Raw genomic sequence first — 25,930 nt, 5'->3', positions numbered from 1 at the left:
AAAAATATAATTCTTCATTGAATAATTGTTCATCGGATACATAATATTAGAGCATTCACAATGGAGGAGCCAACTTTTTATGCAAAATAGCTATTCAAAACTCACTTTATCTAGTTTAGCTAATGAATTTTTAAAGGCCTCATACATCCGATTAGTTATATTTTTATCTAATCATTTAAATATTATTTTATTAAAAATTGTGAAAGAATATTCTCATAACGATCCCTTGAAAAGTGAGAAAAGTTTTGAAAAAAAAAAAGAAAAAAATATGTGAGAGAAACAATAAAAAATAAAATAGTTTCATTGAAAAGTGCTGTTAGATATAACTTTTTTTTCTTTTTTACTTTTCCAATTAAATATCTATTTTGTATTTTTTTTTTTGCTAATTTAATGTAGAGTTTTTTATAAATTTAATTAGTCATTTTAGATAAAAATAACATTTAACTCTTCCATGGTGAATGTTCTTATATAGGCTATCTGCTTATTCTAGTAGACTTGGGACCAGCGAGAACTTACCTAGTGCATAGGCTATAGGATAACATAAAGATAGGATAAATCAATACAAGTCTAGAATTACTAAAAAAAAACGTCTAGAAATTACTAAAGGCGTTGTCTTGATAAGAGATATTCATCATATTCCCAAAGAGCACGATTTTTAATTGAAATGTAAAAGAAAATAAAAATAAACACACTAAATGACTCTGTAATCCGTCGGTCTGCCAGCTATTGGATAGAGGTAAATCTACTCATCTCCCTATGCAATCTCATGACTCATCATGTACTTACCCTCTCATTAATGATCCCAAAAATCTTCTTCCATTCTTATATGGATATTCACCAAATACCCAACAGCTGGAATCAACTTTTCAAACTTCTGGAAACCTTTTTACACCTACGGTCCCAACTCAATTCTCAAAACCAGACTTTTTAAAAAAATTTCTCAATTCATGGGCCCAAAATTCAGACAACCCAAGCCTCATAAGCCCACCTCCACCCTTTCATTTAACACCTCCTATAATTCCAGCCCATCAATCTCATACACAGCCCATGTATTACCAAATAACCCACTCCAACAGCCCTCAAACCACCCGTAAAACCCCACCAAAATCCCATAACCCATCTAGATTCCGGCCTTATTCTCTTACTCGTCCTCACAGTGCTGCTCTTTCCTTCTCCCCCTCAGCTCCATCAAAGCTTCCATATCCATCCAACCTATCTACCTTAGGTGCATCTGCTGCTATATCTACTGAAAGCTTGCCTAGACTTAAAGGGAAATCAAAACTTGTTTACAATGAAGATGATATACCCCTAGCACAACTGAAAAAATCTCGAATTGAACAACAAGCCTACTTGGAATCTCTTTCTAATTTGAAAATTGCTGCATTATCTCTCACTGAATTAAAAGATGCTGCTCCTCCAAAGGGATCTGTCCATAATTTCATGACTAGCCCTCTTCATGGGCCTTATGGCCAGACGTTGAATGTTATGCCACAGCCTGCCATGGCTTTTGCTCCGGATGTTTTTGTGGCCTCTTTAGTGACTGATTCGGCCCATAATAATATGTCTGAAAGGAATATTCCCACTACAGCTTCTGTGGCTGCAGCTTCAATTCCTCCTTCACATCGGTATTTTAGGGCATCTAGGGGAAGACGCAGGCTTTTTAATGACTATGTGTATGGAAGTGAGCTGGATAATCTTTCATTCCCTGCTCATGTTGATGATTCACCAGAGGATTTGGAGATTTTGGAGGAGTGCCCGGTGAGGCCTCCTCCTCCTGCATGAGGTTCTTAGCATGGAATTGTAGAGGGTTAACCCGTGCCTCTGCAATTCGCAGTTTAAGGGTTAAGATTCGAATACATTCTCCTGATATCCTTTTTTTGTCTGAAACTAAAGCTCAACCTTCTGATGCTGTTGTGGTCTTAAATAGACTAGGTTTTTATTTGATGGTGCATGCTCCCCCCTCTGGCTCTAAGGGAGGGCTTTTGTTAGCTTGGCGCCATGGTATGAATCTAGAATGTATTTCGACTACTGTTAATACAATAAATGTTTGGTGCTACTCTGATCCTTTTAATTCTCCCTGGTTGCTTTCTTGTATTTATGGTCCTTCTGTACATAAAAATAAATATGATTTCTGGAATTCTCTGATGGATGCGGGTAAGGATTATATTGGGCCATGGCTGTGTATTGGTGACTTTAATATGATTTTATCTCAATCTGAAAAATACGGTGGACGACCTTATGCATGCTCCTCTAATGACCCATTCCATAGTTTTCTGGATTCTTTTGGTATGATTGATCTAGGGTTCTCTGGTAATCCTTTCACTTGGTCTAATAAACGACAAGGTCATAGACTTATTAAGGAGCGTCTTGATCGAGGAATTGCAAATTCTCACTGGATTCACCTATTTCCTCACTTCTCTGTTCAGCATCTCCCTGCGTATTCATCTGATCACAATCCAATCATCTTGGATACAGCTCCTTCAAATTTATTCTTACCTAGACCTTTTAGGTTTGAAGAATTTTGGACCTATGACTCTTCTTGTGGTTCGGTTATTTCTAAGGCTTGGAGTCGCTATTCTACTGGCTCTCCACCCTTCATCCTAGCAAATAAACTCAAAACTACCAAAGCAGCTCTCAAAGCTTGGAATTCTTCCCATTTCGGAAATATTCAAAAACGGATTGCTTCGACATTGTAGCAACTTGATTTCATTCAGCAGTCTGTTCCTTCTTCTCAATCTCGTGACTTAGAAGAAAATTTTCAGAAAACTCTGGATGATCTGCTTATTCAAGAAGAATCTCTGTGGATGAATAAATCTAGAGAACTTTGGCTTACTTGTAAAGATTTGAACACGAAGTTCTTCCATACTTCAACTATTATCAAAAGACGGAGGAATGCTATTGACTTCTTAAAAATGCCTTCTGGGAACTGGACTGCCGATAGATCTGATATTGGTAATTGCTTTACCTCTCATTTCAAGAATTTATTTTCATCTTCTGTTCCTACCTTAGATGAAGATTTATTATCTTTGTTTGATAATTGTATCTCTCCTGAGGAAAATGATACTATCTGTGCTATTCCTTCGGAAGAAGAGATTTTCTCTATCTTATCCAGTATTGGTTCCACAAAAGCTCCTGGCCCTGATGGGTTTACTGCACTCTTTTATAAGAAATATTGGAGCACGGTGAAAGATGTAGTGCTTGCAAGCATATGGGATTTTTTTGGGAAAAACCATCTCCTAAAACAACAAAATCACACTTTTATTGCTCTCATTCCCAAACGATTGGGGGCATCTTCTGTGGATCAATTTAGACCTATTAGCTTGTGTAATATTATCTACAAGATCATCTCCAAGCTCCTAGCCAATCGGTTCAAAGGTTTGCTTCATCTCTTCATTTCTCCTTATCAATCTGCCTTTGTTCCTTCCAGGAATATTCAAGATAATACTATTTTGGCTCATGAACTTCTCTACTCTCTCAACTCTAAGAAAGGGCGAGGTGGACTTATGGCTATAAAAATTGATATGGAAAAAGCCTTTGATCGAATGGAATGGAAATTTCTTCTAGATATTCTAGCAAAGCTTGGGTTTAATTCTACTTGGATCAACTGGATTCGAATCTGCATTACTTCTCCCTCATTCTCCATTCTCATCAATGGAAGCCCATTTGGTCTTTTCAGCCCAGCCAGAGGGCTTCGTCAAGGGGACCCCTTATCCCCCTTTTTATTTATTCTTGGCACAGAAGTCATCTCTCGGCTTCTCCTTCGCCAAGAATCTCATGATCTTCTTAAAGGAATCAAAATTGCTCGTAATTGCTCCCCAATTACGCATCTCTTGTTTGCGGATGATCTTATTGTTTTTGCTAAAGCCACTTCTGCAGAAGCAGTTATTATCAAATCATGCTTGGATAAATACTGCCTTTGGTCCGGACAGGCTATCAATAGTTCTAAATCTTCGGTCCACTTTAGCAAAAACACTGCTGCCTCCACTATCACCAGTATCCAGGGAATATTCCCATACAAATCGGCTTCGGCTACTTCTAAATACCTTGGTCTTCCTCTCTTCTTTGGTAGATCCAAAAAGGCAGCTTTTCAGGATATCTTAGATAAAGTTTCTGGCAAGATAGAGGGTTGGCGAGCTAAAACTTTGTCTCAAGCTGGACGCTCAATGCTAATTAAATCGATTGCAGCTACAATTCCTTCTTATGCTATGAGCACTTTTCTTCTTCCTGCCTCTTTGTCTTCTTCCCTTGATAGGTCTTTCAAAAACTTTTGGTGGGGGTTTCCAAAGGATAAAGCAAAAAATCTCTCATTGAAATCATGGAGCTCTATTTGTCTTCCAAAAAATGTAGGAGGTCTTGGATTTCGTCGTATGCATGCTTTTAATTTGTCTCTATTAGCCAAGCTGGGATGGAAATTGCTCTCAAACTCTGATTGTCTCTGGGTAAAGCAACTTCAGAATAAATATATCAAGTATGGGAATTTTGTTTCCTCCCCCAATCCCTCTTCTGCCTCCTGGCTCTGGAAAGGTATTCAAAAAATCAAACCGTATATTTCAGTGGGAGCTTGTTTAAAGGTTTCAAGGTCATCTTCCAATTCTATCTGGTCCTCAAATTGGATCCCTACTATTCCTTCTTTCAAGCCTATGCCCAAATTCCCCAGCAATCGCAATCTGCCATCTCTTCAAATTAAGGATCTTATTAATCCTTTTTCCTGTAATTGGAAGTTTTCTTCCATTCATGCTTTGTTTGATCATGTTTCAGCTCATGAAATTCTTAAAATTCGCATTTCATCAGATCCCGAGACAAAGTATATATGGACTCCTTCCACTTCAGGATGTTTCTCGACTTCATCAGCCTATCATTTTATTTCTGACTGCTTTTCCAATATAGATCCTTCTTCTATTTGTTGGAAATCTTTATGGAAGCTTAATATCAATGACAGGCTCCAATTGTTTTTGTGGAAAATAGCTTGGAATATTCTTCCGACTAAGGAGAGATTAAGTCAATTGTTTCCTTCCATTTCTGATACTTCTTGTCCTCTTTGTAAAGTGGCCACAGATTCCATGCATCATTTATTTTTCAAATGTGTTTTTGCTCGTGTTGTCTGGCGAAATTCTTTCTGGCCTTTGGACTCGACAGCTTTCAATTTCTCTTCAATGGAGGAATGGATAAATTTGATTATTTCTCCAGGCAGATATCTCGGTATCCCTCGAGAGGACTGTCATAAGTTCCAAATCTTTGCCTCTGTGGCATGTGACATCTTATGGTTCTACAGAAACAAAGCTTTTCATGACAATTCTGTCTTTGATGTTCGGAATGTCTCAGCTCATATTAATAAAATCTCACTCGAGCATTATCAAGCTTGGCATCCAGATACACAGGTTTCAACAGAAAATTGGATTACCCCTCCAAATCTCTGGTTCAAGATTAATTTTGATACTGTCATCCGGGACTCTTTCTCATGTCAGGCAGCAGTTTGTCGTGATTCTAAAGGCTATATTATTGCAATGATCTCCCAGATCAGTCCATCATGCTCTCCAAATTTGGGAGAAGCCTTGGCAGCCCGTCTTGCGGTTTCCTTAGCATCTTCGCTTCGTCTTGATCGTTTTATACTAGAAGGAGATTCTGAAGTGGTTATTCTAGCTCTTCGTCAATTAGATTCTTCTCCAGACTGGAGTATCTCTTCTGTCATCTCTGATATTTTAGACTCTATTCCCTTTGCTTCCTCTTGGGAAGCTAGAAAGGTTCACCGAAGTGCAAACTTCAGTGCCGACTATTTGGCACGTTGGGTCGCAGCCAGATCTCACTCTGGCAGCATTCCCTTTTCCTCTTCCCCTTTCAATTCTTCTACGATTGTTAGCGGAGAGGAACATAATCTTTCTGTTTGTTTGTTGTAGTTTTGCGGGTTTGTAATGTACTTATAAAAAAAAGAAAAAAGAAAAGGTCAAATGGACTTGTCAATCCGCATGAGCTCTTTTGCCACATCAATCATATCAGGCCCTTCTTCACCTTTCCTTCGGAGGCATGCCAACGCTAGTGCTAAAAAATCTTTTACTTCTTGTGCTTGTCCATCTCCTCCTTCCTCCCTCAAAATATTGGGATCCACAAATTCAGTCACCTGCTCGTTTAGAACATGTTCTCCCACATAGTTATTAATTAATGGCTTTCTTTCCCAAGAAATAGCTTTAGCACTTTTCCCTGTTAAGAAAATAAGTAAAAGCATGCCGAAGCTATAGACATCACTTTTCTTAGTAGCAGAACTAGACTCTAAATATTCAGGATCACAGTACAAAGACGTGATATCTGTTTCATTACTTGTATACGGTTGGTGAGGAGGGATTGTTATGGAGACTGAGAAGTTGGAGAGTTTAGGAACAAAGTTAAGGTCCAAGAAAATGGAGGAGGGTCTTATATCCCTATGGATGACTGGCCTGAGAAGAGCAATGTGGAGATATGTAAGTGAATTTGCAAGCTGCTTAGCAATCCGCATCCTCAACTTCCAAGGTAGGAATTCTTCATCAGCACCAAAACCTCCTTTGTCATTGAGAGCTCCATTTGCTGCGTATTCATGCACAAGAGCTGGAATAGGAAATTCTAAACAGCAGCCTAAGAGCTTTAAAACGTTGTTATGGTTGCTCATCTGGGTTGCAATGACGATGTCACGTATAGCATAGGACTGAGCTTTATCTGAATTTCTTACATTATCATCCTCCACGGACAAGCTCATGAACTTCTTAACAATGATTTGTCGATCATCTAGATAACCCTTATACATAAGATAAGTCACATGCTCAAGATGATCATTTAGCTCATAAACTATAATCCCCTCTTGTGGAAGTAATGGACATTGTTGCATAATGTGAGTTGAATGGAAGTTGTTTGTTGCTGTGATGAGCACCTCAGCATAGAAATTGCGAATGAGATTACATTTTCCATTACTTGAAGCAATCAGATCCTCTAATAAAATGCCTCCATTTCTCAAAAATGATTTCTCTCTTTCCTTTTTATTCATTCTCAGACAAAACAAGCCCACCTATACTCTTGCTTCTCCTCTTAGAACCTGAAGATATATAATAGGAAAAATAGGAAAGCAACTTTAAAACTGATGAATGAGAGAAGCAAATGATCAAACGACGGGAGTGCTCTGTCCCAAACGCATCACACTTTCATTAATCAAAAATCATCGCTTTCATAAATGAAATTGCAAAAATGCTACTACCATTTTTCCTACAAAATGACGTATCAATACAATTTAAATTTTTATTTTCACGTTAGTTTTTTAATTATTAACAAATTTCTTTGTTCATGAAGAAAAAAAAAAAGAAAAAACACTTGGCATCAGACGCTTCCTTCCCTCTCGTCTTGTTCTTGTTCGTCTCATAGAAGAGAGATGAGGTTGATTGTGAACATACAAGAACAGTGAGACAGAGAGAGATGAGGTTACGCTAGAGACGGCTCAATAAAAATTGAGGTCTTTTGCCAAAAATTAAGATGAAGCCTTTTTAATTTTAAAATATTAATATAATAAATTTTTATCTTAAATATTAAAAAGTAATTTCAAATTCACTCTTCTAGCTTTTTGAAAGGTAAATTTAAGGAAAATTTTTTAGAAAAATCCTTGAGTCAATGGCCAAAAACAGATGATACCTCATTTTCTTTTTTTTTTCTTTTCAGTTTTAATAACCAAAGTTTATCGAAAATGTGCAATAAATCCTTCCGTTGATTTTCCGTACGAAATTATGCCGCCCGTTAGTGCCACACAAGCATTTTCGACACATTACATTAAAATAATAATTTAATTAAAAATTAAATTTTTTTTAAAAAATGGACAGGTGGCTAGCTTGCGGTGAGGTTGCCACCCCAACCCCTATGGGTGGCAGCCCCATCGCTGTTTGTCTAACCCTTCATTTTTGCTTCTTTTTTTTTTTGGCCTTTATTCTCTCATCTTCTCTTTTTTTTTTTTTTTTTTTTTTTTTTTTTAAAGATTTATTTTTTAATAAAATTATTAATTTACTAAAAAAATTATTATTTTAATGTGATGTGGCAAAAATACTGACGTGGCACTAACGGCTAAAACAATTCCGGATAGAAAATCAAGGGAATGATCAATTTCACCTTTTCAAAGAACTTGTGCAATTAAAACTAGAAAAAAATAATAATAAATTTTGAGGTGTGATTTATTTTGGTGCGTTGACTCAACGGCTAATTTCAAAAATTCTCTAAAATTAATCAAATTTTCATGTACAAGTTTTGTTAATTTATTAGGGTTAATAACTTTTTTAGTACCTCAGTTTTCACTTTTTTATTTTTTCCTTCCTAAGTTTTAAAACATGACAAATTTAGTACTCAACTTATGGGAAAAGACAAAATCAATACCTCCGTTAATTCTGTCAGTCTCATTTAACAGAATTTTCACGTGTCGCTTTCAAAATATGCCACGTGTCCTAAAAAGTAAAAATAATTAAAAATAATAATAATAATAATAACAAATTTTTTTTAAAAAAAACTAAACCTAAAAAAATTAAAAAAAAAAAAAAAAAAAAAAAACACACGAGCTGCCTTCTTCATCTTTGTTCCTCTCTCTTTCCTCTTCCCTCTCCCCCTCTCTGACAGGAGACAGCCGGCCACCGGATACTGCGAACGCAACCGAAAAACCCATCACCCAACCGGCCAAACCCACCCCCGGCCACTGGATTGACATAGGATGGAAAACACCGGTGGGTCACCTCTTTTTCTCTCATCCACGCCGGTAACCCAGGCGGGTCTTAGCCGGTTGAAGTTGAGGCTTGATTTTGGGTTATTTTTGTTTGATTTTCTGGGTTGGGTTTTGTCCAATTTTATTTTTTTTGTGGTGTTTTGGCCGGTTGGTTGATTGTTCTGTTTTGGTTGTGGTGGATTTGCCTTGTTTTGGGTTTCTAAGGGGTTGATTTGCTTTGTTTCTTAGTGTTTTGGGTGCTTTGTTGATTTTCTGGGTATTCTTGGCCGAATGGGTATCGAAAATTGAGTTTGTTGTTGATTAAACTTTGGGTTTGATTTTATGTTCTCTGCCATGTCTGAATTCTGGGTAGTTCTCGGTAGGTGGCTGAATTGAGATTTGAGAATATGTTGGGTTTTCTTGGAACATTGGCTTATGGTGGTTAAAGATTTGTGGGTTGTTTGGTTGGTTGTGTACTTGTTTGGATGAGAATGAAAATGATTCTACAAACTTATGGTTAAAGATTTATGGTGGTATCCGGTGGCCGGCCGTCTCCCGTCGGTGAGGGGGAGAGGGAAGAGGAAAGAGAGACTGAGAGAGGAACAAAGATGAAGAAGCTAGCAGCTCGTGGTTTTTTTTTTTTTAGGTTTAGTTTTTTATTATTATTATTATTATTAATTATTTTTACTTTTTAGGACACGTGGCATATTTTGAAAGCGACACGTGAAAATTCTGTTAAATTAGACTGACAGAACTAACAAAGGTATTGATTTTGTCTTTTCTCATAGGTTGGGTACTAAATTTGTCATGTTTTAAAACTTAGGGGTGGAAAAATAAAAAAGTGAAAACTGAGGTACCAAAAAAGTTATGAACCCAATTTATTATTCTCAAAAGATAATATGACTAACCAATTTTTAGCTTTAATGTAAGATAACGATTGTAAGTAGAATTTAACTAGTCATGTATTAAAATCAATGATACGCGATCATAACTTGTAGCAACAACCAACTAAAATCAATGATCTATTGGTGTTTGATAGTAAGTATAATATATAAAAAATCAAACAAATAAATAATGATATTGTTAGAATGCGCTGATACCATGTTAGAATGCTGGAGAGATATAGAAGAGTGGAAGAATAATAGAGAGAGTGGAAGCACACAATAGACTACATTGTATTGATATGAATGACTACAGAGACCTCTATTTATAGAAAGACTATGAATGATAAATAAGTAACCTAGTAGATTAAAGTAAGGTAAACAAGTAACCTAGTAGACTAAGTTAAAGTAAACCTAATAGACCTATAATACCTAAGGAAGTAAATAACCCTAACATAATATTCTTAACATCCCCTCTCGAACTCAATGTGTAAACTTGAGTTTGGGTAAAAGAAAAAGAAAAGAAAAATGAATTCGCCAAAAAAGTTGCTTTTGCCGAAAAAGTTTCTGGAGTAACGCCATAAAAGTTGCTAGAGACTGGTGGATTCTGCCTGAATTGAGCTATGCATTTAAGTTGGAGCTTGGTTCACTTGGTGGTAATTTGACTTGAAAACCATATACTAGTAATGAAATAGCTAGCCTCGTCTGGTCGAGCAGAGAGAAAGCTGTCTCGCCTGGTTGATTGAGCTAAGTAAGGTCGTCTCGCTTGGTTGGTTGAGCTAAGTAGGGAGAAAAATGTCGGTTGAAGAGGCTAATCATGCCTGAAACCTTTGGACCGTTGAAAGGTCTGACCCCAAAAAAAATTCTCACTAGTAATGGATCACTGGCTTAGGAGAGGCTGCAATGACTAGTGATGGCGGCATTTGATAAGGCATAAGTGGGCCGGTTGAAAGGGGCTTCTTTGGCCTGAAAACCCATGGACCTGAGGAAAGATTGGTCTGACCCAAGAGTGCCTACCGCAAGAAGAATGAACCGAATTGAACTACGCCAAAGAAAAAGGCTGTGGAACCGAATTGAACAATGCAAGAACCGACTTGAACCGCATAAAACAAATGCCTAAATTTGGAGAAGAATCTTGTTTTCTGCCATATAGAGATGCCAAAAGCAAAAATAGACCACAAATTTGAAATCAGGATGAAAAATTAAGTGGTCAACTTTTCAATGGTCAAAGTCAAAGTCAACGGTCAACTCTGGCAAGGTACTGATGTGGCAGAGTCACTGACATGGTCGATGTGCTGACGTGGCAGATGTGTTGACATGGCAGGGTTGATGACGTGCTAGGGTTGATGACATGGCAGAGGTGATGACATGGCACACTAAGAGTTTGACATGTGGCTACCAGGAGAGGAAGAGATGCGCTGGCGTGTGTGGTGCACGCGCCAGGCTTTGCGGCTTTGTGAGGCATGTGCATCTCACACGCGATGAAGGAGATTAGCGAGTGGGGGAGCGTGGGCGCATGAATCCCACGCACAAAAGCTTTTACTAGCGCGTGGAGGCGCGCGCGGAGTTCTATGGCGGCATGCTTGGCGGGGATCTAATCGTTGAAGCTGGATCTATAAGGTGGACCAGTAACCTTCCTAATCAGGAAGACGTGGTGGGGCGTGGAGCCTTGTGGAGTGACTTGCAGCGGCGCATGTAGGCACGTGGATGGTTCGATGAGGCTGTGCTCGATGGCTCTAGACTCGTTTGGCCCTGATCTATCGATTGGTTCTATTACCAAGGTGATCAGCGTTGTGTGGCAGCGTGTAACATGAACGAAAAGATTCTTAGCCGAGTCTCACCGGCGCGTGAACTGCTCTTGGGACGCGCGTTTACTGACAGATAGAACCTTCTGGTGGCACGTGTGAACACCACCATAGAAGCCTGGACACTTCAAATCTCTTTGGATCTATACTTGGCGGCGTATGAACTGTCGTCAACGGTAGAAGCATGTAGCTCTTGCAAGGGCAACGACGGTGTAGGCAGAAACTGGAGGAGGCGCATGGCGGCGCGTCGGAGGGCCGATGGCAATTCCGAATCTATAAGCTAGCACGATTTTGAGATTATGGGTAGCAGAAATTCTGGCGGCGCTTGATGTAGGGCGATAAGACTAAAATTCGACAAAAGGAAAATACTATAAAAGACGATCATTGAAAACCACAGAAAAGTGGCTCTGATACCATGTTAGAATGCTGGAGAGATATAGAAGAGCGGAAGAATAATAGGGAGAGCGGAAACACACAATAAACTACATTGTATTTATATGAATTGATATGAATGATTACAGAGACCTCTATTTGTAGATAAGCTATGAGTGATAAACAAGTAACCTAGTAAACTAAGGTAAGATAACCCTAATAGACCTAGAATACCTAAGGAAGTAAATAACCCTAACGTAATATCCTTAGCAGATATAACCAACAAGAAAAAGATTAGATGTATTGGTAGAAGAAAATAAGAGAAACAAAATTATAAAAAGAAAGTAGGTCGTGCTTTTGTTTGAATTTTTTTTAATATTTTAAACTTGATATATAACTTTTGTTTTGTTTTACACTTCTCAAAACACAAAAACAGATTTTACTTTTACACTACGTCATAACATTTTTTCAAAGAAAGAAACAAAAACACTATCCAAAAAACATTACCATAGGTTATTATTGTTGTGTACGTAGCTAGCTAGTTTCCAATCAAATAGACAAGCTCCAATATTAAAATTTAACATAACCCACATCAGAAATCAAACAATACTATAGGAGAGAAGTAAATAATAATAATAATAATAATAATAATAATAATAAAATCTTACAAGATTCGAGATATTGCGTTTGCCTCTTGAGAGCTTTCTTTCCGGTCTATGAATATCGAGAGAGCATCAGAATTTCAGAAAAAATTAGCATCAGAATTTCAGAAAAAATTATCTTTTGCACCATCTCAACAACTATCCTGCCGAGTGCATTGACCTAATTATATATATGGTCATCACTTATATATATATATATATATATATATATATTAGTTCAGTTTCTAACTTGAAAAATAAAAGACAATAAAAATAAAGACACTAAATGACTCTGTAGATAATCCGCCATATTCTACATCAAGGAAAAGGTCATATGGACTTTTCAATCCGCATGAGCTCTTTTGCCACATCAATCATATCAGGCCTTTCTTCACCTTTCCTTCGGATGCATGCCAATGCAAGCGCTAAAAAAGCTTCCACTTGTTGAGCTTGCCCATCTCCTCCTTCCTCCCTCAAAATATTGGGACCCACAATTTCAGTGGTCACATGCTCATTTGAAGCATGAAATTCTGTTGTCCAAACAAAACCTGTAGCTTTTTTCCCTGTTAAAAAAATAAGTAAGACTATGCCAAAGCTATAGACGTCACTTTTCTCATTCATAGAGCCGGACTCAAAATATTCAGGGTCACAGTACGTAGGCTGAATGATCGTATCATCTCTTGCATGAGATTCGCCAGGAGGTATTGTTATGGAGATTGAGAAGTTGCAGAGTTTAGGAACAAAGTTATGGTCCAAGAAAATGGCGGAGGGTCTTAAATCCCTATGGATGACTGGCCTGAGAAGAGCAGTGTGGAGATATGTAAGTGCATTTGCAAGCTGCTTAGCAATACGCAACCTAATCTTCCAAGGTAGAAATTCTTTATCAGCTCCAAAACCTCCTTTATCATTGAGAGCTCCATTTGTGGCGTATTCATGCACAAGAACAGGTATAGGAAACTCTAAACAGCAGCCTAAGAGCTTTAAAACGTTGTTGTGGTTGCTCATCTGGGTTCCTATCACAATGTCACGTATAGCTTGGGACAGAGGTTTATACTCCTCCAAGTTCTCGCTCGTGAACTTCTTAACAATGATTGGGCGACCATCTAGATAACCCTTATACATAAGATAAGTCACTTCAAGAAATTCATATTCTGACCCACCAAGCCACTTTTCTGGAAATAATGTACAAGTTTGCATAATGTGACTTGAATCGAAGTTGTTTGTTGCTGTGATGAGCTCCTCAGCAGAGAAATTGCGAATGGGATTACATTTTCCATTACTTGAAACAATCAGATCCTTTAATAAAATGCCTCCATTTCTCAAAAATGATTTCTCTCTTTCTTCCTCTCTTTCTTCCTTTTTATTCGTTCTCAAACAAAAAAGCCCACCGAAACTCATGCTTGTCCTCTTAGACCCTGAAGATATATAGGAAAAATATTAGGAAAGCAACTTTAAAACCGACCATGAATGAGAGAAGCAAATGATCAAACGGGAGTGCTCTGTACCAAACGCATCACAATTTCATTAATAAAAAATCATCGCTTTCATAAATGAAATTCAGAAATGCTACTACCATTTTTACTACCATATCTCTACAAAACCACTTGGCATCATCAAACGCTCCATTCCCTCTCGTCTTCTTCTCGTTCGTCTCATACCCGAAGAGAGATGAGGTTTGAGCGTGAACATATATACAAGAACCGTGAGACGAGAGATGAGGTTGCCACCCCAACCCCTATGGGTGGCAGCCCCATTGCTGTCTGTCTACCACTTCATTTTTTTTATTTTCTTTTTTTTCTTTTGCCTTTATTCTCTTTCTCTTTTTTCTTTTTTTTTAAAAAAAAATTGTTTTTTTTTAAGATTTATTTTTTAATAAAATTATTAATTTACTAAAAAAAATTATTATTTTAATGTGATGTGACAAAAATGATGACGTTGCACTAACAGCTAAAACAATTCCGGACAGAAAATCAAGGGAATGATCAATTTCACATTTTCAAAGCACTTGTGCAATTAAAACTAGAAAAAAAAAAAATAATAAATTTTGAGGTGTGATCTATTTTGGTGCGTTAACTCAATGGCTAATTGCAAAAATTCGCTAGAATTAATCAAATTTTCATGTACAAGTTTTGTTAATTTATTATTCTCAAAAGATAATATGACTAACCAAATTTTACCTTTAATGTAAGATAACGATTGTAAGTAGAACTTAACTAGTCAGTGGCGGATTTAGGAATTGATGTTACCAGGGGCACAAAAAAATAATAAAACATAATGATAAATTTTTTTTTTCTCTTTATGTATTATATTTTTATTATAATATAATAAATACAATCAAAAAATAAATTATACTACAATATATGTATCACTAAGCAAATCAAACTCATCAAATTACCCAACAAAGAAAAAAACAAAAATCAAAGTAACTATTAAAAATCTTCATCTAACGATGTCACAAACACATAATAATTTAAACTACTTGCGAAATAAATTAAGCACAGTTAAATAACTAAAAGTATCTAAAAAAAATGAGTACCTTTGAGTGAATTAGTTATCTTGAAAAATTTCTTGAAAACACATAGACCACAAAAAGGAGTTAGTCTAACAATGCTGCAAACCAATGAAAACAAATAATTAAAGCAATATTCTTGTTTATAATTAAATTGTCTTTTTTTCTTTTTTCTTTTTGAAAGTAATAATATTCTTGTGAGTTTTACTATCAATTAAAAACTAAAAAGTAAAAACAATTTTAAAGACTATTCCACACTACCATCTCAACAATTTTTTTTTTCCCTAATCCCTAAGCAATTCTAGAAAGAAAGATTTATTTTCTCAATTAAAAACTAAAGATAATGACAAATTACTTTCTTGATCACCACTCTTCACGAATCACCTTTTTTTTTTTTTTTTTTTTTTTTTTTTTTTTTTTAATTTTCTCAATTCTAGGTGTGGCCGTGTGTCATTGACTCGCTGACACACGGCCACACCTAGATTCAAGACCCAACTTTTTTTCTTCGTATTTTGTGTTTTTTTTGTTTAGTGTTTCACCCACACACTGACACACGGCCACACCTTCTTCAAAATCACATATTCACAAATCACATAATCACAGTCTAAGTCTTATTTCACCTTTCGCTCCTCAAGCCAACAAAAATGGTGTCAACGTTCCTACCACTTTTCTTTTAGAAAAGCCTCAAATCTCAAAGCATAAATAACATTAGAGACTATAATCTACAGAGAAGAGAGTGAAACTCACGATGCCCTGTTCACTTCTGCTGGTGGTGCGTGGACAGCGTCATGGCGAGCTGAAGACGACGGTGGATGTACAACAGTCAACAGATCGGTGGATGTACAACCAATCTTGGTGTGCTTCTCTTGCCTTTGGTATTTCTTCAACTACAAAAAATTTCTCTTTTTCTTTGGGTTTGGGTTGGGTGAGATGAGAATGTGTGATTGAGTAAGATTTGAGATTTTTTGAAAAACAAACTTTGCCTCCTTTCCCTTGGTGTAGCGTGCCTTGTGAATTTTGGTTGACAAAATGGTGATTGCGTGTTGAGCAGAAAGCAGGAAAAAACTTCTATTTTATTTTTATTTTTATTTATTAAATTTTTTGTGGACATTGCAGTCCAGCCAGTCCTCTCTAGTCTAGTAGAGATGGTAAAAAATTTGTAGGGGGTATATTTTTGGATTTTGCTGGGCGGGTTGGAGACCGGAGAGCTTTTCTTTTTTCTTTTTTATTTTTACCAGGGCGCCCTTCAAATTTCTTCAAATTTTTACTTTAAAATTAAAAAAAAAAAAAAAAATTTACCGGGGGCGACCACCATGTATCCGCCACTGTAACTAGTCATGCATTAAAATCAATGATACGCGATCATAACTTGTAACAACAACCAACTAAAATCAATGACGTGTTGGTGTTTGATAGCAAGTATAAGATATAAAATATCAAACAAATAAATAATGATATAACCAACAAGAAAAAGATTAGATGTACTGGTAGAAGAAAATAAGAGAAACAAAATTATAAAAAGAAAGTAGGTCGTGCTTTAGTTTGAATTTTTTTTAATATTTTAAACTTGCTATATAACTTTTGTTTTGTTTTACACTTCTCAAAACACAAAAACAGATTTTACATTTACACTACGTCATAACATTTTTTTCAAATAAAGAAACAAAAACACTATCCAAAAAACATTAACAAAGGTTATTCTTGTTGTGCAGCTGGTTTCCTATCACATAGACAAGGTCCAACATTAAAATTTAACATAACCCACATCAGAAATAAAACAATACTATAGGAGAGAAGTAAATAATAATAATAATAATAATAATAATAATAATAATAATAAACATCTTACAGGATTTGAGATATTGTTTTTGCTCTTGTTTGGCATCTGAGAGCTTTCTTTCCAGTCTATGAATATCGAGAGAGCATCAGAATCTCAGAAAAAATATGTTTTGCACCATCTCAACAACTATCCTGCAGAGTACAATTGACCTAATTATATGGTCATCGATTCTCATCTTATCCTTCTAAACCGTGTAGAGCCCACAGGGAAATAAGGGTTTTTTTTTTTTTTTTTTTTTTTTTTTTTTTTTCAATGCTTTCTAATAAATATATCAGAGAGGTAGGTTTCTGGCGGTGTCTTCAATTATTTCATTTGTTGACAGCATATATACAAGTATTCTTCTTTTACTAGCTTCATCTCCTCACATTTAACCGAATGCATTTGCACATTTGTTCTGAGGAAGTGTTATGAAGCATCACCCATTCAATTTCCAAGAGACATAGCATCAGCATCCCCTAGTAAACTCACCACCAAAATAGCTCTGATGGACTTGGAGTTTCGACACAAGCTGCTGTCTCTTTGCAGATGGAATTTTAGTGAAAGTTGTCTCTAGGCTTGCTCGATCTTTAATTGAAAAATAAAATACAATAAAAAGTAAAGACACTAAATGGCTATGTAGATAATGTCATATTCTGCATCAAGGAAAGGTCATATGGACTTCTCAATCCGCATGAGCTCTTTTGCCACATCAATCATATCAGGCCTTTCTTCACCTTTTCTTCGGACGCATGCCAACGCAAGCGCTAAAAAAGCTTCCACTTGTTGAGCTTGCCCATCTCCTCCTTCCTCCCTCAAAATATTGGGATCCACAATTTCAGTGATCACCTGCTCATTCGGAACATGATCTCCCACATAATTATCAACTAATGACTGAAATTGTGTTGTCCGAACAATATTTGCAGCTTTTTTCCCTGTTAATAAAATAAATAAAAGCACACCGAAGCTATAGACGTCACTTTTCTCAGTGACAAAGCCGAACTCAAAATATTCAGGGTCACTGTACACAGACTTGATGTTCGTATCATCTCTTGCATGAGATTCGCCAGGAGGGATTGTTATGGAGATTGAGAAGTTGCAGACTTTAGGAACAAAGTTATGGTCCAAGAAAATGGAGGTGGGTGCTATATCCCTATGGATGATTGGCCTGAGAAGAGCAGTGTGAAGATATGTAAGTGCATTTGCAAGCTGCTTAGCAATACGCAACCTAATCTTCCAAGGTAGGAATTCTTTATGAGCTCCAAAACGTCCTTCATCATTGAGAGCTCCATTTGCAGCGTATTCATACACAAGAGCAGGGGTAGGAAACTCTAAACAGCAGCCTAAGAGCTTTAAAACGTTGTTATGGTTGCTCATCTGGGTTGCAATGACGATGTCACGTATAGCAAGGGACCGAAGTTTATCCTCCTCCGAGAACAAGCTCCTGAACTTCTTAACAATAATTGGGCGATCATCCAAATAACCCTTAAACATAACATATTCCAGACCGAAACTAAAATATGGAAGTAATGGACAATTTTGCAAAATGTGAGTTGAATGGAAGTTGTTTGTTGCTGTGATGAGCTCCTCAGCAGAGAAATTGCGAATGGGATTACATTTTCCATTACTTGAAGCAATCAGATCCTCTAATAAAATGCCTCCATTTCTCAAAAATGATTTCTCTCTTTCCTTTTTATTCATTCTCAAACAACAAAACAAGCCCACCTAAACTCTTGCTTGTCCTCTTAATTAGACCGGCCCTGAAGATAGATAGGAAAATTAAATATTAGGAAAGCAACTTTAAAACTGATGAATGAGGGAATGATCAAATGGGAGTGCTCTGTCCCAAACATTCATTAATAAAAAATCATCGTTTTCATAAATGAAGAAATTGAAAAATGCTACTACCATTTTTACTACAGTACGTGTCTCTACAAAATGACATATCAATACAATTGAAATTTTGATTTTCACGTTAGTTTTTTAATTATTAACAAATTTATTTGTTCCGAAAAAAAAAAAGAAAAAAAAAGCCACTAGCTAGGCATCAAACGCTCCCTTCCCTCTCGTCGATCTTCTTCTTGTTCGTCTCATACCCAACAAGCAAAAGATTAGGAGCGATAAAAGAAAATAAGAGGAAAAAAAATTATAAAAGAAAGTAGGTCATGCTTTAGTTTGAAATTTCTTAATATTTTAAATTTGCAATATAACTTCTTTTTTTTTTTTTTAAACCCTCATTGAAGGTCAAATGCCCTTCTTTCATTTTATTTTATTTTATTATTTTTTTACTTTTTTGATCCAGTTAATATCAAAAATGGGTTTTAAGGGTCTTTTATAAATTAAAAGCCTTAGGCAGTGGCCTAATATGCCTAGCCAAAGAGCCCGAACTAGGGTTTAAGAATTAAGGTGGATATGTAAGGGTACTTTCTCATAAAAGAGCCAAGCTATAATGAATAAAAATCATCTAAGTATCTTCTCAATCTAAGAAGCCTGACTCCCTCGAAATAGTCAGAAACTTTTTGCTTTTGTTGCGTTTAATTCCTCCAAAATAGCTCTTAATATATAAGTTAAGCCTACCACAAACAATTGGTTTGTTTTATCTTTTGTTTTGTTTTGTTTTTTACACTTTGTCAAAATACAAAAATAAAATTTACCTTTATACTATGTCAGAACATTTTTTAAAAAAAATAAAAAAACAAAAACACTATCCAAAAACATTAACAAAGGTTATTCTTGTTGTGTAGCTAGTTTCCTATCAAATAGATCGACAAGGTCCAATACTAAAATTTAACATATTAACCCACATCAAAAATTAAACAATACTACTATAGGAGAGAAGTAAATAATAATAATAAAAATAAAAAATAAAAAATCTTACAAGATTCGAGATATTGTTTTTGCCTCTTATTTGCCTGTCTTTCTGGACCAGAAATACCAAGATCTGAGAGCATTCTTTCCACTCTATGAATGTCCAGAGAGCATCAGAATTTCAGAAAAATTATGTTTTGCACCATCTCAACAACTATCCTGCAGAGTGCATTGACCTAATTATATGGTTATCACTTATAAAAACTAAAAAACAAAAAAACAAACAAAATTATATGGTCATCGATTCTCAACTTATCCTTCTAAGCCGTGTAGAGCGCCCACATGGAAATAAGCGTTTGCCTTTTCAATGCTTTCCAATAAATACGTCAAAGAGGTAAGTTTCAGTCGCAGTTTCCAATTAATTATTAATTTCATTTGTTGACGCTTGACTGCATATATATTATTTCAGTTTCTAACTCGAAAAATAAAAGACACTAAATTACCCGATCTGTAGATAATCCGCCATATTTTACATCAAGGAAAAGGTCATATGGACTTGTCAATCCGCATGAACTCTTTTGCCACATCAATCATATTAGGCCTTTCTTCTCCTTTCCTTCAGATGCATGCCAACGCAAGCGCTAAAAAAGCTTCCACTTGTTGAGCTTTCCCATCTCCTCCTTCCTCCCTCAAAATATTGGGATCTACAATTTCAGTGATCACCTGCTCATTTGGAAGATGATCTCCCACAAAGTTATCAACTAATGATTGAAATTGTGTTGCCCAAACAATATTTGCAGCGTTTTTCCTTGTTACTAAAATAAGTAAAAGCACGCCAAAATTATGAACATCACTTTTTTCAATAACATAGCCAGACCATAAATATTCAGGGTCACAGTACACGGACATGATATTCGTATCATCACTTGCATGCGATTGGTGAGGAGGGATTGTTATGGAGACCGAGAAGTTACAGAGTTTAGGAACAAAGTTATGGTCCAAAAAAAAAAAATGGAGGTGGGTCTTAAATCCCTATGGATGACTGGTTTGAGAAGAGCAGTGTGGAGATATGTAATTAAGTGCATTTGCAAGCTAACTGCTTAGGAATACGCGACCTAATCTTCCATGGTAGGAATTCTTTATCAGCTCCAAAACCTCCTTTATCATTGAGAGCTCCATTTGTGGCGTATTCATGCACAAGAGCCGGGATAGGAAACTCTAAACAGCAGCCTAAGAGCTTTAAAACGTTGTTATGGTTGCTCATCTGGGTAGCTATCACAATGTCACGGATAGCATGGGACCGAAGTTTAACCTCCTTCCGGAACGGCACCCTCGTGACCTTCTTAACAATAATTGTGCGATCATTTAGAGAACCCTTGTAATAGGTGACTTCGCCAGGATAATCAATCTCATCAACTATAATCCCATCACATGGAAGTAATTGACACTGAAAAACGCTATGTCGACTCCAAAAACTTATTTATCACAATTTATGCGGAATTAATACTATGAAGCAATAAACAATTCAATCAATCAAAATATATAAAGCAATAAAGAGGTAGACACAAATATTTTGGTTATGAAGAGGAAACCTTTTAAAAACCAATCTAAAAGTAAAACCTCTCCAGGGTAGCCAAACCCATGAAATCACTATCAAAAGATTATCCAAAAATTATAGACACTAGGAACACTTACAACCCTTTGCAAGACCTTGGCTCTGTAAGATCAACAAGCCTACAACTTGTCTCCTTGCTCACAATCTTCTTCAACGTGATTCTTCTTTACCGGACTCTTTCGATAGACTTCTCAATCGTTGATTTATCAAAAGAATAACTAAAACTCTAAGAGATTCAATTTAACGCTCACCACATATGATCTCTCTTAGCATAGCCTCCGACGAACTCTCTGGGGGTAAAAATTCGTACATTTCTCTTCTATAATGATGTATATATACCCTTGACAAAACCCTAGACTTAACCCACTTAAAATCACGTTTTTGGGCCTAAAACTTACGAGGTGTTTGGACAGGTTCATGGGCTGTCCGGACAAGGCCTTGTGGAGCAAAAATAAGGTTTCTGAAAATGCGCTCCGGACTGGGGGAAGGCCTGTCCGGACAGGGCATGCAATGGGTGAAACAACATTCTGGAAATGCTGTCTAGTATTGATCAATAGCTCCGATCGATAGGCGTTTGTGATCCGATTGTGCTGAAATTTTGCAGGGACGTTGATAACACATGAATCTACATTATGAACGGTGAAGATTCGATTCTGAGCATCTTATATTAGTGTTTGAGCCCGCAAACAGTAGCCTCTGCATTTTGAAACTAAATTAAGCCAACATAAGAACTAACAAACTCCCCCTTTGGCAATTCAGTGGCAAAACCAAAATGCCGAGCCAATCCCATCATCTCCCCATATTTACTCATCCTTTTTGTCACAGAATGACAAAAAGGTCTTCATGTTTCCTGAAACACTTCACAAAATATATCAAGGCATATGTGAAACAAGAAGACATAAATAAAACTCATAATAAAAAAAAAAAAGACGTAGAATGTATGATCATAAAGAAACAACAGCAAAACTCTCCCTCAATGTATGAATCAATTAACAACAAAAAACTAGAAATGCAAAACATGTTTCTCCCCCTCAAAAGTCAAATGAACACACATGATATACACATCAATGACTCATGTATTATACAATGAATATTTCAAATATGCTCCAAATATGCAAAATATACATGAGACTAGAAATGACAAGAAATTCATATTGTTTAACCCAAGCCAAGAAAATGTTCCATTCAACCCATGCTTGTGTGATGTGTGTGTAAACCATCCAAAGAGAAAAATTTTCAACTTACAAAATGAGAAGAAAGTTTCACTACCGGTTTTGACAAGTATATCAAATCAAAAGTCAAACCTTATCATACTAGGGTCTAGCCACTCTCATCCTATACAGTTCTCTTTGTAAAACATTTTGTACAAGTTTGACACAGTGAAATAAATTCATTTTGGAATATGATCTTTTGATTTTATTTGTTTCACTATCTTGTTTATTTTTCTCTTTCAGAAAGTATTCTTAAACTTTTGGTGCTTATCACAAAAGAGAAAGCAAGAATTTTTAAGCCCTAGGTTCAACTAGCATATGGTCAATTTGAAGAATATGACTAGTCAAAAACCTCATATTGTTACCTAACAGACCTCACAAATAAAGTAAAACAAAACCTCAATTTAAGCTTAAATGTGTACAAGAGATAAAGCATAGGTAAAATGTACCACATAAGCTCAGACTTTAGGTAATCACAAAAACAAGTCCATTGACACAAATTTTTATCTCATGCATATTAAGAATATTTCAAGACGCAAGGAATTAAATCCATAAAAAACAACATGAGAAATTAATGGACTATCTAGGTGCATAAGACAAAAGAAAAAAAAAAAAAAAAACAATCAAAGTAACATATTTTTGTCTTTTTGAAATTTTTCATAAAAGAAATGCACACGAACAAAAACAAATACAAAACAAACAAAAATGCAATGCAAAACAAAACAACATGCTTGAATTGAGATTACAACAGGCAAGACATGAATGTCCTTTAGCATTAAACTTTCATCACATCTTATAGGTCCTATTACAAAATAATGATTTGGTTTAATAACTACTTTTAGGTCTTCATAAGACATTACACATTCTTGAACATTTGATTAGCAAGTAGACAAAAATCTTGGTGGTTCGCACACAACATCTCATTTATAAGCTTTTCAAAGATCATGACATATGAATTTCTTGAAAAATCCTTTATGAATATGCCTCAAAATAAGAATCTCAAAGCAACCATATATACACTCTTCATACAAAAAGTGTAACAACAAAAACAATGCAATGGATAAACAATAAAGCAAAAAAAAAAAAAAAAAAAAAATGCAAAGCAAAGAAAAATAACACGTTCTAGAATATTCAAAAATAAGCAAAACAATCAATCCTAGGCATGATATTGACTCACCTAACTTTAGGTGAGATCACTACCACTCCCCCTCAATGGGCGAATGGTATAATCCTTCCTAACCCAAACCTACTTGAAAGAAGGTGTAGAGATGTGAACATTTTCAATCTTGCCTAATCTAGACAAACCTCCCATTATCATTGTGCATAACCCCAAAGGTTCTTTCCTAGAAACATAATTTTTATTTTTATGCATATGAGGTTTAAATTTAAAACAGTTGGGTCGAATGTAACAAACTTTTTCACAATGATGACAAGTAGGGATAAACCTTTTAGAAGGTAGATTATTTCACATGTTTAAGATCTTGAAAATCCTCCAAACAATTTGTATATTGATGTCTCAAAAGAGTGAATTATTCCAACAAATTGTTGAAGGAGTTTATAAGATCATATTCCCCTTGAGAAGTATTCATAACAAACAGGAGTCAATAGATTTCACTCAAGAATTTAATCCAAACAGAATGAACCTGCTCTGATATCAATTGAAAAACGCTATGTCGACTCCAAAAACTTGTTTATCACAATTTATGCGGAATTAATACTATGAAGCAATAAATAATTCAATCAACCAAAATATATAAAGAAATAAAAAGGCAGACACAAATATTTTGGTTACGAAGAGGAAACCTTTTAGAAACTGATCTAAAAGTAAAACCTCTCCAGGGTAGCGAAACCCAGGAAATCACTATCCAAAGATTATTCTGAGATTACAGACACTAGGAACACTTACAACCCTTTGCAAGACCTTGGCTTTGTAAGATCGACAAGCCTACAACTCGTCTCCTTACTCACAATCTTCTTCAATGTGATTTTCCTTTACCGGACTCTTCCGATAGACTTCTCAACCGTAGATTTATCAAAGGAATAACTAAAACTCTTAAGAGATTCAATTTAACGCTCACCACATATGATCTCTCTTAGCATAGCTTCCGACGAACTCTCTGGGGGTGAAAATTCATGTCTCTCTCTTCTATAATGATGTATATATACCTTCGACAAAATCCTAGACTTAACCCACTTAAAATCACGTTTTTAGGCCTAAAACTTACGGGGTGTCCGGACAGGGCCTTGCGGAGAAAAAATAAGATTTCTCGAAATGTGGTGTGGACCCGGGGAAGGCCTGTCTGGACAGGGCATGCAATGGGTGAAACAACATTTTGGAAATGCTGTCCAGTCTTGATCAAAAGCTCCGATCGATCGGCTTTTGTGATCCGATTAAGCTAAAATTTTGCAGAGACGTTCATAACACATGAATCTACATTATGAATGGTGGAGATTGGATTCTGAGCATTCTATATTAGTGTTTGAGCCTGTAAATAGTAGCCCCTGCATTTTAAAACTGAATTAAGCCAACACAAGAACTAACATACACTTTTCTATAACGTGACTTTGATCGAAGTTGTTAGTTGCTCTGATCAGCTCCTCAGCAGAGAAATTGCGAATGGGATTACATTTTCCATTACTTGAAGCAATCTGATCTTCTAATAAAATGCCTCCATTTCTCTAAAATGGTTTCTCTCTTTTCTTTTTATTCGTTCTCAAACAAAAAAGCCCACCTAAATCCATGCTTGTCCTCTTAGACCCTGAAAATATATAAATAAAAATAAAAAATGAAAAAATGAATCTTTTTTTTTAAAAAAAAAATGAAGAAGAAAAAAAGCAACTTTAAAACTGATGAATGAGAAGCAAATGGTCAAATGGGAGTGCTCTGTCCCAACCAAACGCATGACACTTTTATAAATGAAAAATAGTCACTTTAATTCATAAATGAAATTGAAAAATGCTACTACCATTTTTACTACAATATCTCTATAGGGTGTCATCCTACATATATGACTCATTGACTACTAACACGATATAAATTTAAGGAAAAATTATAGTTTACCCCTCTAAAGTTGACAGCGTTTTTCAATTCGAACACTAAAGTTTTAATTTTTGCAATCCATCCCCACAAAGTTTCAATTTTTTTTCAATTTGACCAATATTATCCCAAAATTCTCATATTGCCCATAATTTTTATTTTTTATGAAAAAAAAAGAACAACATTTTTGGGGGTGCAAAAATGGCCAAATGGCCATAGCCACCCCGAATTTTTTTAAAATTTTTTTATAGAAAATAAAAATTAAAAATTAGGGGCAATATGAGAAATTTTGGATACAATTGATCAAATTGCAAAAATTTAGAACTTTGGGGGGTGGATTGCAAAAAATGAAACTTTAGTGTTCAAATTGAAAAACGTTGTCAACTTGGGGGGTAAACTATAATTTTCCCTAAATTTAAATTTGATTAAAGTTAAAATTAGGGGTAACTTCATTTTAGACTCATGAATTACCAAGCAATTTGAGAAGCCCCAAAACTTCAAAATATCTCAATTTAGACCTTTGAACTTTCAATTATAATAAAT

The 25,930-nt window shown here is 35.7% G+C and overlaps 2 protein-coding genes and 3 pseudogenes across 4 annotated transcripts; 1 reads left to right on the top strand and 4 right to left on the bottom strand.

The window, feature by feature from the left end:
• The first annotated feature begins 1,047 nt into the window (after window positions 1-1,047).
• Window positions 1,048-5,894, top strand: LOC148586176 (uncharacterized). The gene is made up of 2 exons (XM_088515482.1): window positions 1,048-1,758; window positions 2,697-5,894. Exons 1-2 carry the CDS (start codon window positions 1,048-1,050, stop codon window positions 5,892-5,894), a joined length of 3,909 nt encoding a protein of 1,302 aa, XP_088371608.1.
• A 47-nt stretch (window positions 5,895-5,941) lies between these two features.
• On the bottom strand, window positions 5,942-7,009 carry LOC132177888 (non-functional pseudokinase ZED1 pseudogene; annotated as a pseudogene).
• A 5,626-nt stretch (window positions 7,010-12,635) lies between these two features.
• LOC132179383 (non-functional pseudokinase ZED1) lies at window positions 12,636-16,887 on the bottom strand. 3 transcript variants are annotated; one of them, XM_088515973.1, is made up of 3 exons: window positions 15,648-16,159; window positions 14,928-14,958; window positions 12,636-13,806 (listed from the first exon to the last, which is right to left on the bottom strand). In XM_088515973.1, the coding sequence occupies exon 3, from the start codon at window positions 13,787-13,789 to the stop codon at window positions 12,722-12,724; it is 1,068 nt and encodes a 355-aa protein (XP_088372099.1). In that variant the 5' UTR covers window positions 13,790-13,806; window positions 14,928-14,958; window positions 15,648-16,159; the 3' UTR covers window positions 12,636-12,721. The 3 variants fall into 3 exon arrangements, with proteins under 3 accessions (XP_088372099.1, XP_059448085.2, XP_059448084.2); XM_059592102.2 differs by lacking the exons at window positions 14,928-14,958; window positions 15,648-16,159 and adding an exon at window positions 16,750-16,887; XM_059592101.2 differs by lacking the exon at window positions 14,928-14,958.
• A 501-nt stretch (window positions 16,888-17,388) lies between these two features.
• Window positions 17,389-18,417, bottom strand: LOC148586175 (serine/threonine-protein kinase ZRK1 pseudogene; annotated as a pseudogene).
• Window positions 18,418-20,070: 1,653 nt separating this feature from the next.
• Window positions 20,071-25,092, bottom strand: LOC132177887 (non-functional pseudokinase ZED1 pseudogene; annotated as a pseudogene).
• Window positions 25,093-25,930: the final 838 nt, after the last annotated feature.

The sequence above is a fragment of the Corylus avellana genome, chromosome 4 (genome assembly GCF_965113065.1).
Source record: "Corylus avellana chromosome 4, dhCorAvel1.hap1.2, whole genome shotgun sequence".
NCBI classification, from domain to species: Eukaryota; Viridiplantae; Streptophyta; class Magnoliopsida; order Fagales; family Betulaceae; genus Corylus; species Corylus avellana.
Note: the sequence above shows the minus strand (reverse complement) of the source record. Positions and strands in the feature narration are given on the sequence as shown.

Excerpts from the sequence above, each read along its gene's own strand:
- LOC148586176 (XM_088515482.1), top strand. The coding sequence starts at position 1,048 with ATGTATTACCAAATAACCCACTCCAACAGCCCTCAAACCACCCGTAAA. Across the intron at positions 1,759-2,696 it reads AGATTTTGGAGGAGTGCCCG|CAACTTGATTTCATTCAGCA; the intron begins GTGAGGCCTCCT and ends TCGACATTGTAG.
- LOC132179383 (XM_059592102.2), bottom strand. The coding sequence starts at position 13,789 with ATGAGTTTCGGTGGGCTTTTTTGTTTGAGAACGAATAAAAAGGAAGAA.